Consider the following 12,674-nt stretch of genomic DNA (forward strand, 5'->3'; position numbering starts at 1 on the left):
TCCTGATAAAGATTTAATATTTATACCAGAGAATGGCCTTGAGTGCAGCACTTCTACTTTATTGTTGCTACCTTTACATAAGTTAAAGATCTGGATACAGTTTGATTTCACTGATATTGATATTCATAGGGAGGAAAGAATTCACTTTTTTTAGTTCCCACTTTGTGAGTTTAGTAAGCTCTTGCTGAATGTTTGTGATGGGAGGGGTCGGTTAAATCTGTGACCACTCATAGCTTGAGAAATGTCAGGAATGTTGTTGAGCTACTCTCATCTGTACAGAAACACGGGAGCACAGGGCTGTGACATCAACATACACCACAGTGTAAAAAAACTACCGTCAATCAAATCTGATTAAAGTGCACACAGTGCTCAAATTAGTTAACTGAGCTCCTGGAAACCTAATATTAGTACTTTTAGTCAATAACATTTGATTGAGAAAAATACTGACTTGGCAGCTGAAGTACTTAGCATTCAGTGTAAGTGATCACAGTTTTCTATTTGTCCAATACAAAATGAAATGCACGATAATGGTGCAATCATCCACAAGTGAGCGTGCTGCGTTCATGCTTGAAAGCCCCAGCAGAAGCACAGGGCTCAGCCATGATTAGGAGACACAGAGTGGCTCTTTGCAGATGGAGGTGTGTGTGTGCTCATGGGCAAAACAGTCTTTAAGGATGTGAAAGAACTGGAAATAAAAGTAGTCCCATTCATATGCATACAGAGCCAGATGTTTATGAAGATTTGAAACAGAAAACAAAACGAAGCACTGCCTCCCATACAAACATGTTTAGGGTGATGTCCAGTTGTTGGGTCAAGGTTACTCTCTCTTGATCCGGATGTCATGACTTTTGCCACTGCAAAGGAGGCCCAGATTAATCCTAAATGTTATCTAATTATATGTCCAGCGAACAGTTTTAGAAGTGCTGGATTTGGATATTGTCAGTTTCTTCTGGGTGTCCTCTCTAAACTTACTGATTAAAAGTTCTAACAGAGTTGAAGTTCAGAGCGTAAAATTTAAAAAATCAAATCAAATAAAAATTAATGCTGAATTGCCCCTTTAAAAGTCCCTGGTGCAGTCACCATAGAAACGCTGCGGAAGGACGCTGCGGAGGCTCTCGCTGTTAGAAAGTTTTTAAAGTAGTCTTAAGCAGGAGGCAGAGTCAAATTAGCCTGACATTCTTAAAATAAATAAATACAAACAGGCGGTCATGTTTTCGAAGCTAACGCCGGAGGAGCCGGTTTCACGGTGAGTTTGTGTGCTGCTTGTTCCCGTCCGAGCGTGTGAAAGTGAGCCGAAATTCAGTCTGAGCAGTCCGTGCTAGAAAGTTTCTGCTTTGCGTGTGTGTGTGTGTGTGTGTGTGAACAGGATGTGGACAGCAGCGGGACGCGACAGTAGCTGTGTCTTCTCAGAGCTGCGGGAGTTAGAGCGGGAAGAGAAAGAGCTCAAAGCGAAGTACGAGGAATGCAAACAGGTGCGGAATTAACGACAGCTAAGGTCTCGCGATAGCTGAACGATCAGCCAATAACACACAGTAATAATAATGCTGAATATTTAAATAAAGGCTTTGAATGAAGTGTTATCTTAAAAACGACCAAAGGTGTTTAAGTTTAATTAGTTAACTAAGAGCAGCCCAGGACTGCCTGGGAGGCATGTTGCTGTTTAAACTTCGGCGTTGGTAACAATAAAACTGTTAACATTATTAAAACATGCTGTAAACAGGAATAATTGGTAAACTGGTAATTTGTTACAATAGTGTAAGTTGTGTTATCTAATTAATATATTGATGAGGCAATTTAGAAGTACTGCCATACTCTTGAAAAGAATTAACGCTTGATCATTACAGTATTGAGGTTTTTCAATATGTGAACACTAACCACGGGACATTTAAATTGTAAGCCATTTTGGACGTGACACTCATGGTGACAGTGAATAAGGCCCCACTTACACAGGCTTATAGACCTGTCTGTGACCAGCTGGCAACTGCCTGTCCTGAGGGGAAAATAAGTATTCTCCAACCAGTTGCAAGTGGTTGCTGGATGTTGATGACATGACAGTCACTGGGAAAGTTATTGCTAAAGCCCCAGTCACACGGCTGTTCGGACCAGTCAGTGACCTCAATTTTCCTTAGTGACGCACGTGTCCCTAGGGAAAAATGTGAATAAAGTTTAATATGATGTTGGCTCACCCATTGCAGCTATAACAGGTTCAACTCTTCTGGGAAGGCTTTCCACAAGGTTTGGAGTGTGTTTATGGGAATTTCTTACCATTCTTTCAGAAACACATTCGTGAGGTCAGACACTGATGCTGGATGAGAAGGTCTGACTCCCAGTTTCTACTCTAATTCATCCCAATTGGGTTGAGGTCTAGAATCTGTGCAGGTTGGTAGCATGAAATTGTCCAGAATGTCTTGGTATGCTGAAGCATTAAAAGTTCCTTTCACTGGAACTGAGAGTCTGATTGTATGCAAAGGTGGTAACATGTGTAAAACTGGGCACATATAGGATGTGGTTTAGCTTCATTAACGCACAACCCAGTCCTCAGAAACCGTCCAGTCACAGCGATGCTCCTTTGCCGCTTTATTAGGAACACCCGTTTGGCGTGCAGGGCATAAACACTACCACAAGGGTCCTGCAGTTATGCCATCCAACTCTGAAACAGGAAGATTTGGCACATCTTGGTATCATCTAATCTGATCTAATCTAATTTTTTCTCCTCTGTGGCTTCATGTAGGTGTTGGAGAGTTTGCAGCAGCGTGAAAAGGAGCTTCACAGGAACAAGAAGAAAATGCAGGCGCTACACTTAAGCTTTGACATGTATAACAAGGTACAACAAGAGACTACTTCACATGTACTGTACTGAACATAATGAAATCAGATCTTGGGTTAGAAATTTTATCACTGTGGAGGAAATTTTACAACTGGAGTTGTTGCACAGATGGCAACAACAAAGTAACTAAAGCGCTCGATCTGCCTCTAGGATGAAGAATCTGCTCGAGTAATCGAGAAAGAGAGAAAAAGTGTGCTTCAAAAAGAGGCAGAGATCAGGAGGCTCAAGGGGGAGTGTGCCACTCTGACTGGGGAGAAACGGGAGCTCGAGCATCAGGTGCAGAGACTCTCTGTATATAGAGACTTCATGGAGCAGCTTCTCAAAATAACTAAGGTACTGCAAGTTTTAAAGAAAAGCATTACCATAAATGTGAATGAGTAAATTTATTTATAATACAGAAATAATCTTTTTCTTGATTCACTAAAAACCATCTGATGTTTTAATGCCTTTTAGAAACAAGTCAGCTTCAATCATTCTCACACTATTACAAAGAATCCAGAGTCCAAAGTTAAGTATGGTCCTCAGATAAACTGTTCAGTAACCCTGAATCTCAACTCTTTCCTCATGGCGATGGCCTGCACAGTTGCCACTCATAGTAATTGTGCAATAATTGTACAAAAAGACTTCTAAAGAAAAAACCTGTCAATAAAAACAGAATGCAATGATTTACAAATCTTATAGACCCATATTTTATTCACAATAGACCATAGAAAATATATCCGATGGTTGAACTGAGACATTTTACTATTTAAAAAAAAAACAATATTGTTTCATATTGAATTCGGTGGCAGGAGCATGTCTCAAAAAAGCTGGGATAGATTCATGTTTACCACTGTGTGGTATCCCTAAAATCAGTCTGTAAACATCTGGGAACCATTTCCTCAACTTTTGGGAGAGGAATGTTGTCCCATTCTTGTCTGATATAGGAATTTAGCTGCTCCACGGTCCTGGGTCATCTTTGTCATATTTTATATCATGTTGTAAAAAATATTTTCAGTTGGTTAAAGGTTTGGACTGCAGGCAGGCCAGTTCAGCACCTGGACTTTTTTTTCTACTGCCAAGTCAGGCTGTTGTATTAGATGCAGTATGCTGTTTAGCATTGCTTTGCGGAAATATGCTAGGCCTTCCCTGAAAAACACCGTGTTTGGATGGGTAGGAGCATATGTTGCTCTAAAACTTGTATTAACCTTCCAGCATTTATGGTGTCTTTCCAGATGTGCAAGCACATAGGCACCGGTGCGCTACCATACCATCAGAGACTCGTGAACTGAGGCGGAGGTTCCCTCTCCTCTTTAGTCTCGAGGATGTGATGTCCATGGTTTCCAAAAATGAATTTCAAATCTTGACTCATCTGACCACAGATCAGTTTTCCACTTTGCCTCAATCCATTTTAAAAGAGATTTGACCCAGAGAAGATAGCGGTGTTTTTGGATCATGTTCACAGTTGTCTTCGTCTTTGCATGATGAAGCTTTTACCTTGTGGGTGGCAGGGCGAACTGTGCTCACAGACAGTGATTTCTAGAAGTGTTCCTGAGCCCATGCAGTGATTTCCATGACAGAGTCATCCCTGTTTTTAATGCAGAGCTGCCTGAGGGACGCAGGTTTTGGCCCTGTCTCTTGCACACCGAGGTTTCTCCCTGTTTGCTCAATCTTTTCCTGATATTATGTACTGTAGATGGTGAGATAGTCAAAATCTTCCCAATTTTAATGTTGAGGAACATTATTCTGAAATTTTTCCACAATTTGTAGATGTAGTTACATCTACATATTGTTGCATTTGCCCCTGTCTCAACAATTTTGAGAGGTGTTGCTGCCATCAAATTCAAAATGAGCTAATATTTTCTATGAAACATAAAATGTTTAAACATTTAATATGTTTTCTATGTTCGACTGTGACTCGTAAAATATGAGTTGATGAGACTTGCGAATCGCTGCATTCTTTTTTATTTGCATTTTACACAGCGTACCAATTTTTTGGGAATTCTGGTTGTAATATTTTGTAATAACTGATGAAGTTAGCAGGGGATTTATTTCACATTCCAGGTGAACTGTCATGTTTGGAGTAGATATTGATCTTCTTTTGGGGCTTCGCCCTTAATGAGAGTGTAACTGTGTTACAGTTTGAAGATGTGGCGGAGCTCACGGGTCATATAGAAAGTCTTCTCCACTTCAAATGCCAACTCTGTGAGAGGGAGAGTAAGGCGCAGGAGCAGGTTATCGAGCATAGGAAAACGCTGCTGGAACTGGAGGAACAGCACAACCTGCTGTTGCTGCAGAGGAACAACCAGGTGTCTCGGCTTCAGACCGAGCTGGAGAAAACTCGCTCTGAAGGTCTAATATGGGTATGACAGATAATCCTGAGTCAAAATCCAGCATCTCTGCTTCTTCGGAATAAACTTTGGATGTCTTGTCTTCATACAGGAGAGGAAATGGAGTCATATTCAGGAAACAGCTGCAAAGAAAACACTGAAACTGGGACAGATTAAGATGGCAACTCTAAACCTGTATGAAATGATGGGTGGCCAAGTAGGAGGAGAGGAAGGTGTGGATGTGAATGAAACAGAGAAACAGCTGGAGCAGGTATGTACCTTCACAGAGTAGAGACTGTGACCAGCTGTCAGTGAAACATTAAAATGATCATACTTTTCCCCGCGGTCTCATCCTTAGATCAAGGAGTTCATCGAGGACCAAACTGAGATAGTGAAACAACATCGATCTTCCTTACAAAAGCAGCAGTCAGAGAGGACACAGATCAAAAAGCCCACACTGAATAAAGAACTGTGAACAGACTGTCTGTTTTTTATTAAATGACTTTGCCTTGACTGCTTTTTGTACTCTTTTTTTTTAATTGAAATATTACCATTTTTATCAAAATTTCATTTGTGTGTTTATGGTTTGTGTTTTCTTTTACTTGGCTTACAGTATTTGTTCATGAGGTCTCTACCTCTGTGTATTTCTAAGTTTAATAGCGCTTGAATAAGCATTACAATGCAAAAACTAAAAATTTTTTTTTTTTTTTAATTATGTATTTATATGTATGTTGTATGTACACCTAAATTCCTGCTGCTTCAAAATTTAATTGACTGAACTTCAAAATTGAAGTCAGTCAACTTTGATGAACTTAAGATGCCATTTATATTTATTTATTTCCTGTCAGGATTACAAATGCAGTTATTGTGGCTGTTGTGGTTAGTATGAAAGACCAGCTCCAGTCAGTGCTTCTCCTGTGTTATTCTTACATGAGTCACGCAGCTGCTCTGAAGGGCTTTCCAAAACCCTGCTGCATGGGAATGTGAGCCTTTACATATGTGTGTACTCCAAGGATGGTAGCTGGGAACCAAGTTAATATTTTGTAAGCATTTTTAAAAGGAAACAAAGAATAAGGAAAGAGTTTTTCTTTTTCTAAATTAACCCTGAACGGCAAAACCCTTGATTGCAAAAAAGAAGCGTACATTTTAATTCCCGTAGAAAATCTATACCAACCAGAATTTAAGCCTTTTTTTTTTAAGAGCTCTTTAGGATCATCTGAAAAAGACAAATTAACTTGTCAGCATCCGTTTTTTTTTTTTTTTTTGTCGATCAGACTTCCTGTCAGAATGTCATACAGAGAAAATCAGATAAGGCCAGCGAGATAATGTGCGCAGTATCTGTTTATGTACTCGTAATGATAGGGTTGTAGACTCTTGACAGCTTCTGCTGCGCTACACCTGTCTGCGTCACAGGAAAATTCACCTGTTTCGGGGTGGAGCCAGAGACGAGCTCAGTCTCAGGGATCACTGAAGATAGCCTACTCTTCAGTAACGCAGGAAACGATGTGTAGTTTTGGTTAGGTCGAAGTTAAGATTTAAACTCGTGTTTTCGGATATTTTTTTATTTTTTTTTTTTTGTAGCTGTTTTATTTTTCATCATTTGAGTGTCGCTCCTCTGTTTTGATCCGGAGCTGGAGGCGGTTTGGTAGCGTTTGGTAAAAATGCCGATACTACCTGTCGCTGTCTTGCTGCTGTCGCTTCTGAAAGGTAATTCCCATTTCGTTGCATGTAAGCCTTGTCTGTGTAAGAACCAGCCGAATGAACCGGCTCATCAACGGAATGGTGTGTGTGTGTGTGTGTATCGAGAAAAGCCATGGGTATCGGTCACATGACACTTATATATATGAAGCGGTCAAAGATGAATATCATGTTTAAAATCTGGGTTCTTAAAGTATGTGGTAACCAAAGGTTCTGCTTATGGGTCCTCAAACAATGGTCAATTTGAGAATACTGGTTTCATTGTATGATTAATGTTTGGATGAGTTTAGAGATACTGAGGGTGGTCCACTTTTTAAAATCAAACCAGTGATTTTATTTCACTGTGATGTGTCCACATTTAGATGAACTCATCAGGTTTCATTCCACCTTTTCAGTGTTTGTTTGGTAGTTTCACAGTAAGGCCACTTCCTGTCTCTTTGTCTGTGTCACCAGTTTTTCTGGTTCTGCCACTTTGATATGAACTCCTTGGCTGAGAAAAACCTTCATTCAGTGACTCATTACTAATACTCTTCTTCCTGGACTTCTTGAAATAAACAGCATAACCTTATAGATCATTATAAACAAATGTATATAACTATCAGGTTTTTCTGTCTCTCTGCAGTGTCGGAGTCTGTTCAGGTGGTTGTTTCCCAGGCGGATTACAGCAGGACACTGTTTGCCAATGTGATCCTCCGCTGTGACTACTCCACCTCTGCAAACCTTCAAGATGTTATTGTCACATGGGTTTACAAGTCCTTCTGCATGGACCCCGTGCTGCAATATTACTCCACAGGTACAAAAGCAACTCGCATACACCGAGGTGTTCAATGTCTCAGAGAGGCTGCTGCATTTACATTGTAACACACACCACTCCTAATTTCTCTCTGAACTGTGCTGTTGACATGAAATACAACAGGCAGATCAATATAACCAACATAATCTTTGGATTTCTACCCTCTCTATTCCTTTTGCCTAATTCTTGTTTTTCTGTCAACTCTGTTTACCCTCTCCTCTGTTACACAGCGTCTGACTGCACACATTTCTTTTGCATTTGAGAAATAAAACTATTACGTTAAATTAATGGCATAAAGTGGTCTGGCTGGTCTGTGAGATACGCTGACCTAAATGGTTGACTGACCAACATTGCCGTTCCCAAAGCCACACGGCCTCTGCTGCCAACAGCAAAAAGAAATTCATAACCATTTATGGGTCGCACCTGATGGTCACTGTCCCTTGTTTTTGTTGACCCAAAGCATTCAGTTACAGAACAGTTTTATCCTGGACAGCCAATAACATCAAATTATAACAATGAAGGGTGTAATATGGTCTGACTTTGCATTAATAAGCTGTTTTGCATTGGTTTTACAGCATACCAGTCTGCACTACAGTTAGGACAGGATCCATCAATTAACTGTCAAGATAATCAGCGGACAGTACGCACTGTGATCCAGAAAAAAGGAAGCAATGAGCCTACACTGGGACCAGAATACCGGGAACGCAGGATTACCATCCAGAACAGTGAGTTTACCCTAAACTGACCCTAAATGTGACTTTTTAAAGGGCCAGGCAGCTGAAGCACCTCATTCTGGTTTTACCTGTATAAATCTTTCTCTTCACATATATATATATATTTTTTTCCCCATTCTCGTATGTCATAATAGAGCTGATGAGTTGACTTGATAAATAGTTGTTTGACAGAACATGAATTAGTAGTTCTGATAAAAGATCTGTTTGAGAATTAAAAAAAAAAAAAAACTCTGGTTGTGGCTTCTTTTTAGTTTTGCTTTCATTGCATAAAATATTTTTTTGCAGAAAAGAAAAAATATGTTAAACAATGCTGTCCTGGTGACCCTTATTTTAGTTGACTGGAACTGAATTGATGAATTTTGAAGGGTTCTTTGAACTTCTGAAAATGGGGCACACCGGAAGACGTTTGATTGAACTTGATGTTTGTTTGCACAGAGGCAGACTTGGTGATCACTGAAGTGATGTGGTGGGACAACGGCGTGTACTACTGCAATGTTAATGCTGCTGGAGACACAAGTGGCATCAATGAATCACCAGTGAAACTTATTGTCTATGGTAAGAAAGAGAATGTGAATTTATGTGGTTAAATGTGCATAATTGCATGCAGTGCAACTTCTGTTAATGTTATTAATATCATAACATACAGATATGCCTAGTCTGCTTCTTAGGACTCAGCACACTTAGCTTGTCCCTCTTTCTTTGTCCTCCCACAGGCTGGTTAACTGTGTTGCTAATCATCATCGGTGCCCTCCTCCTCCTCATGCTCATCTGCATCTGCTGCTGCCAGTGTTGCCCTCAGATATGCTGCTGCTATGTTCGCTGTCCCTGCTGCCCTCAGAAGTGCTGCTGTCCTGAAAAAAGTACAAACTTTATTTTTAAGGGTTCTTCAACAACCTTAATGTAACACATTTACAGAAGTCAAGGAATAAGACAACTTGGGAGTGAAGAGGAAAAAAACAAAAAACAGATCATATGAAGGATGCTTTCCCATTGATTTGAATCCCAAACATTCCAATGCCTGTATGTGTATTGACAGTTACTCATCACAGTGTTCATTTACTCCAGTCAATATGGTCATGAAGAAATCCCTTCTGCAAGCCTTCATTTGTGTTTTAAAGTAGCTAATGCCTGGACCTGTGCATATTAAAGATTGTCTTGTTCTCGTCTTTCAGCCGTGATGCAACATCGTATGATGAAGGAGGCTAAGAGGGCCATGAATCCTTGGCTAGGACAACCAATATATGCACCATTGAGCCATGCCTCCACTCAGATGAATCCAATGCTTTACGCAGGTGCTTCCCCACAATAACATGCACATATTATAGTCTTCAGTACCGCTGAATTTGCTGTTGCCTAACTTCATTTTGTGGATTCTTTTTATTTATTTTTTTGTCTTCAGGATCTGTTTCAGGGAATAGCATCCCTTTAAAGCCAATGCCTCTCCCTCCTCCTCAGTCTTCAGCTTACAGTATGCCCCCTCCCAGTGCCCACACACCTGCCAATAATCAGATGCTGGATTACCTGGAGAGCCAAGTGAGGGGGCTGGATGTGAACAGTCCTCTTCTACAGGTAATTTTTTTTTTTAAATTTTAGAGACAATTTATCTGACTGATATCACCATTTATAGATGTTTTAGACAGTTAAAACGAGACTGAAAAGAGAGCTCTTTGCTTTTAGTCTTCAATATGTCTTTCACTTTTTATGTCAGGAATGCATCTAGAGCAGGGATCCTTAAGTCCAGCCCTGGAGGGCTGGTGTCCTGCAACTTTTAGATGTGTCTCTGCTTCAACACACCTGAGTCAAATATAGAAGTCATTAGCAGGACTCTGGAGAACTCAGCTGCATACTGAGGAGGTAATTCAGCCATTTGATTCAGGTGTGTTGGATCAGGGACACATCTAAAACCTGCAGGACACCGGCCCTCGAGGTCTGGACTTGAGGATCCCTGCTCTAGAAGCATTCAGACCTCAACTCCTTCTTCCCTCTGCACAGCTCGCTAATCACAGTGTGGTGTTTGAAGGCTGGGTATTGGTCAAGCCCTTTATACTGAGTTGATATCCTCAACCTCATAATAGTAGTTTCCTTGAGGAAAAATCTCTAACTGGAGAAGTCTCATAGATTTTCTTTGACATGTGTTAACAACTTTGTACTTTTTTATTAGGGGTTTACATTATAAGCAAAGTGTAACACCTTACCTGAACCATAGACCATCCCTGTTAATGTCAAATTATTTTGAAGAGTTTTTTTTTTCTTCTTTTTCTGATAAAAAATGCACTTCACTTCCTATCTGTACAACATTGTTAAGTGCAACTTTTTTCTTTTTTTTTTTTTGCAATAAAATAGCCAAAACAGTATAGACTTGTAGTGTTGAGCTGGGGCACAGTTTTTGTTTTTTTGAGTTTTAGTTCTATTTACTCTTCCATTTCTTCTTGTATCTCCTTTCTTTCAGTCCCAACCACGGCCACCACCCCATGCCCAGCAGTTTCCACCTCCTGCCCAGCACATGCCCACCAACGTCCCATTTTCACCTGGGCCTCCCAGCATGATCTCTGCACTCAATGATGGCCCAACAGAGCGTCGCATCATTACACTTCCACCGATAAGGGAGTCACAGTTAGGCAGAATTCCACCTCCTGCACCCAAGACTCGGCCACCAAGTTCCAGCGAGAGCAACCACAGCGGCTACGCTCGTCGCAACGAGCGAGGGTCAGCGGGGAGACGTTACCCCTCACCCCCGAGATCCAGAGGTATTCCCCGTAGCTACAGCGAGGAGTCAGTGGACGGGCGGAGTCACAGCAGGGCACGACCAAGCATGGACCGCCCTCGGTCCCGCTCCAGGGATGACTTGTTTGACAGCAGGTCCAGAGGAAACTACTCGAGAAGAGGGTCCTGGAGCTCTGACGATGAGGGAAGCAGCAGAAGAGGGGCAGTAAGAGGAGGAGGTGGAGGCTGGACCGATAAACCTCCCAGCTACTCAGAGTACGAACCCGGACAGAAACCAGGAGCACGAAGAAATGATCGCTACTCTGTAAGACATACACTGATTTAATTTGCAAACTTGCAAATGTATCAGTGCCAGACACACAGATTCTCAAAAATACAATCGATGTTAAAAAGAAAACGTGTTTTGCTAGTGAAGTGAATCTAAAGTTAGTATGTCTCTCTCAGGAAAAGGCTTCTCGAAGTGGCGCCAGCATCGTCATCTGAACCCTCCGTCTGTGAAATGCACTGTGACCTCTGTTTTAGAGAGCATGCCCAACTCCACTAGCCTGTTGTCTGGCTATGGGTGAACCTTTTAAAGGCCCCTGTTTTTTGTTTTGTTTTTATTAATGAAATTACTAACTCATTTTACATTTTTGATGTACTCATAAAATGTGAGATGGAAAATAAAAAATCAGACATTTGTCATAATCCCTCCTCTTAAAGTGTGCAGGTCAGAGAGGGCAAATGGCTGATGACAGAAAGGAAACTCATTGATTAAAATAAAACCAAACGTTGACTGACTTCTGAACAGAAACTGAGGTGGTACTCCCCTCTACTGGTTTGTTAGTGTAATGAAAATATTTGGAACGGAATCTGGAGTAAAAGCCGCCTGTCATTTTTACTTTGAAGTTCTGTTTATTTGGAAGCTAATTCTTATATGGGATGAAGTCATAAAACTACTGAAGGTACAGAAGAAAATATTCTCAGGGTCAGTAAATGAATACTAGTTTAAAAACAAAAGCCAGATCAATATGAAAGGACTCTTGTAAATACGTAAATTCATTTTAATGGTTTTTAATCACTAAATGTTATTTTCACATCTCCTTATATTACACATTCTTATATTGTGAAAGAACACGTGTGCACAAATTAGCTATGGCTAGTAAATAATGTTTTTTTTAATTATTATTCATAACTTATCAAACACTTTCTACAAGTAAATGAGTAATTAGTGATGTAGGAACCTAAGTAATGCCAGGGCAAACCTTTTTGATTAATTCACTGTTATTAACTTTTTTTTCCCATCTTTTTTGTACTGTACAGTTACGTTATGTCTGTTTGCAATACTTCAATAAATCTTTGTCTTCTGGGGAATAACACATCTGTGAGTTATTCTTCTTCCTGCTTGAACTTTGAGCAATTTTCAAGTCACACATCCTGTGTTGTAAGGGCTTCAAATCATTATATTGTTCGTGTAGAACAAAATCATCAAAGAAAGCATACAGGTTGTCGTATTTGATGAAAAACAAATTTTATTTTTTCCTTTTTAAACTGCTACTGTGTTTTCTTGACAATCATAGTTATAAGATTTAATGCTTGTGCTTAATATT

The 12,674-nt window shown here is 40.3% G+C and overlaps 2 protein-coding genes across 2 annotated transcripts; both read left to right on the top strand.

Moving 5' to 3' along the window:
* Positions 1-1,094: 1,094 nt before the first annotated feature.
* On the top strand, positions 1,095-5,642 carry cfap73 (cilia and flagella associated protein 73). Its single transcript, XM_030726337.1, has 7 exons — positions 1,095-1,246; positions 1,367-1,472; positions 2,732-2,824; positions 2,978-3,160; positions 4,948-5,169; positions 5,249-5,407; positions 5,495-5,642. Exons 1-7 carry the CDS (start codon positions 1,209-1,211, stop codon positions 5,609-5,611), a joined length of 918 nt encoding a protein of 305 aa, XP_030582197.1. The 5' UTR covers positions 1,095-1,208; the 3' UTR covers positions 5,612-5,642.
* Positions 5,643-6,609: 967 nt separating this feature from the next.
* On the top strand, positions 6,610-12,443 carry ildr1a (immunoglobulin-like domain containing receptor 1a). The gene is made up of 9 exons (XM_030725503.1): positions 6,610-6,843; positions 7,457-7,627; positions 8,203-8,352; positions 8,797-8,916; positions 9,075-9,221; positions 9,534-9,653; positions 9,761-9,930; positions 10,811-11,389; positions 11,530-12,443. The coding sequence occupies exons 1-9, from the start codon at positions 6,798-6,800 to the stop codon at positions 11,566-11,568; spliced, it is 1,542 nt and encodes a 513-aa protein (XP_030581363.1). The 5' UTR covers positions 6,610-6,797; the 3' UTR covers positions 11,569-12,443.
* Positions 12,444-12,674: the final 231 nt, after the last annotated feature.

This window comes from Archocentrus centrarchus, chromosome 3 (genome assembly GCF_007364275.1).
Source record: "Archocentrus centrarchus isolate MPI-CPG fArcCen1 chromosome 3, fArcCen1, whole genome shotgun sequence".
Taxonomy (NCBI): domain Eukaryota; kingdom Metazoa; phylum Chordata; class Actinopteri; order Cichliformes; family Cichlidae; genus Archocentrus; species Archocentrus centrarchus.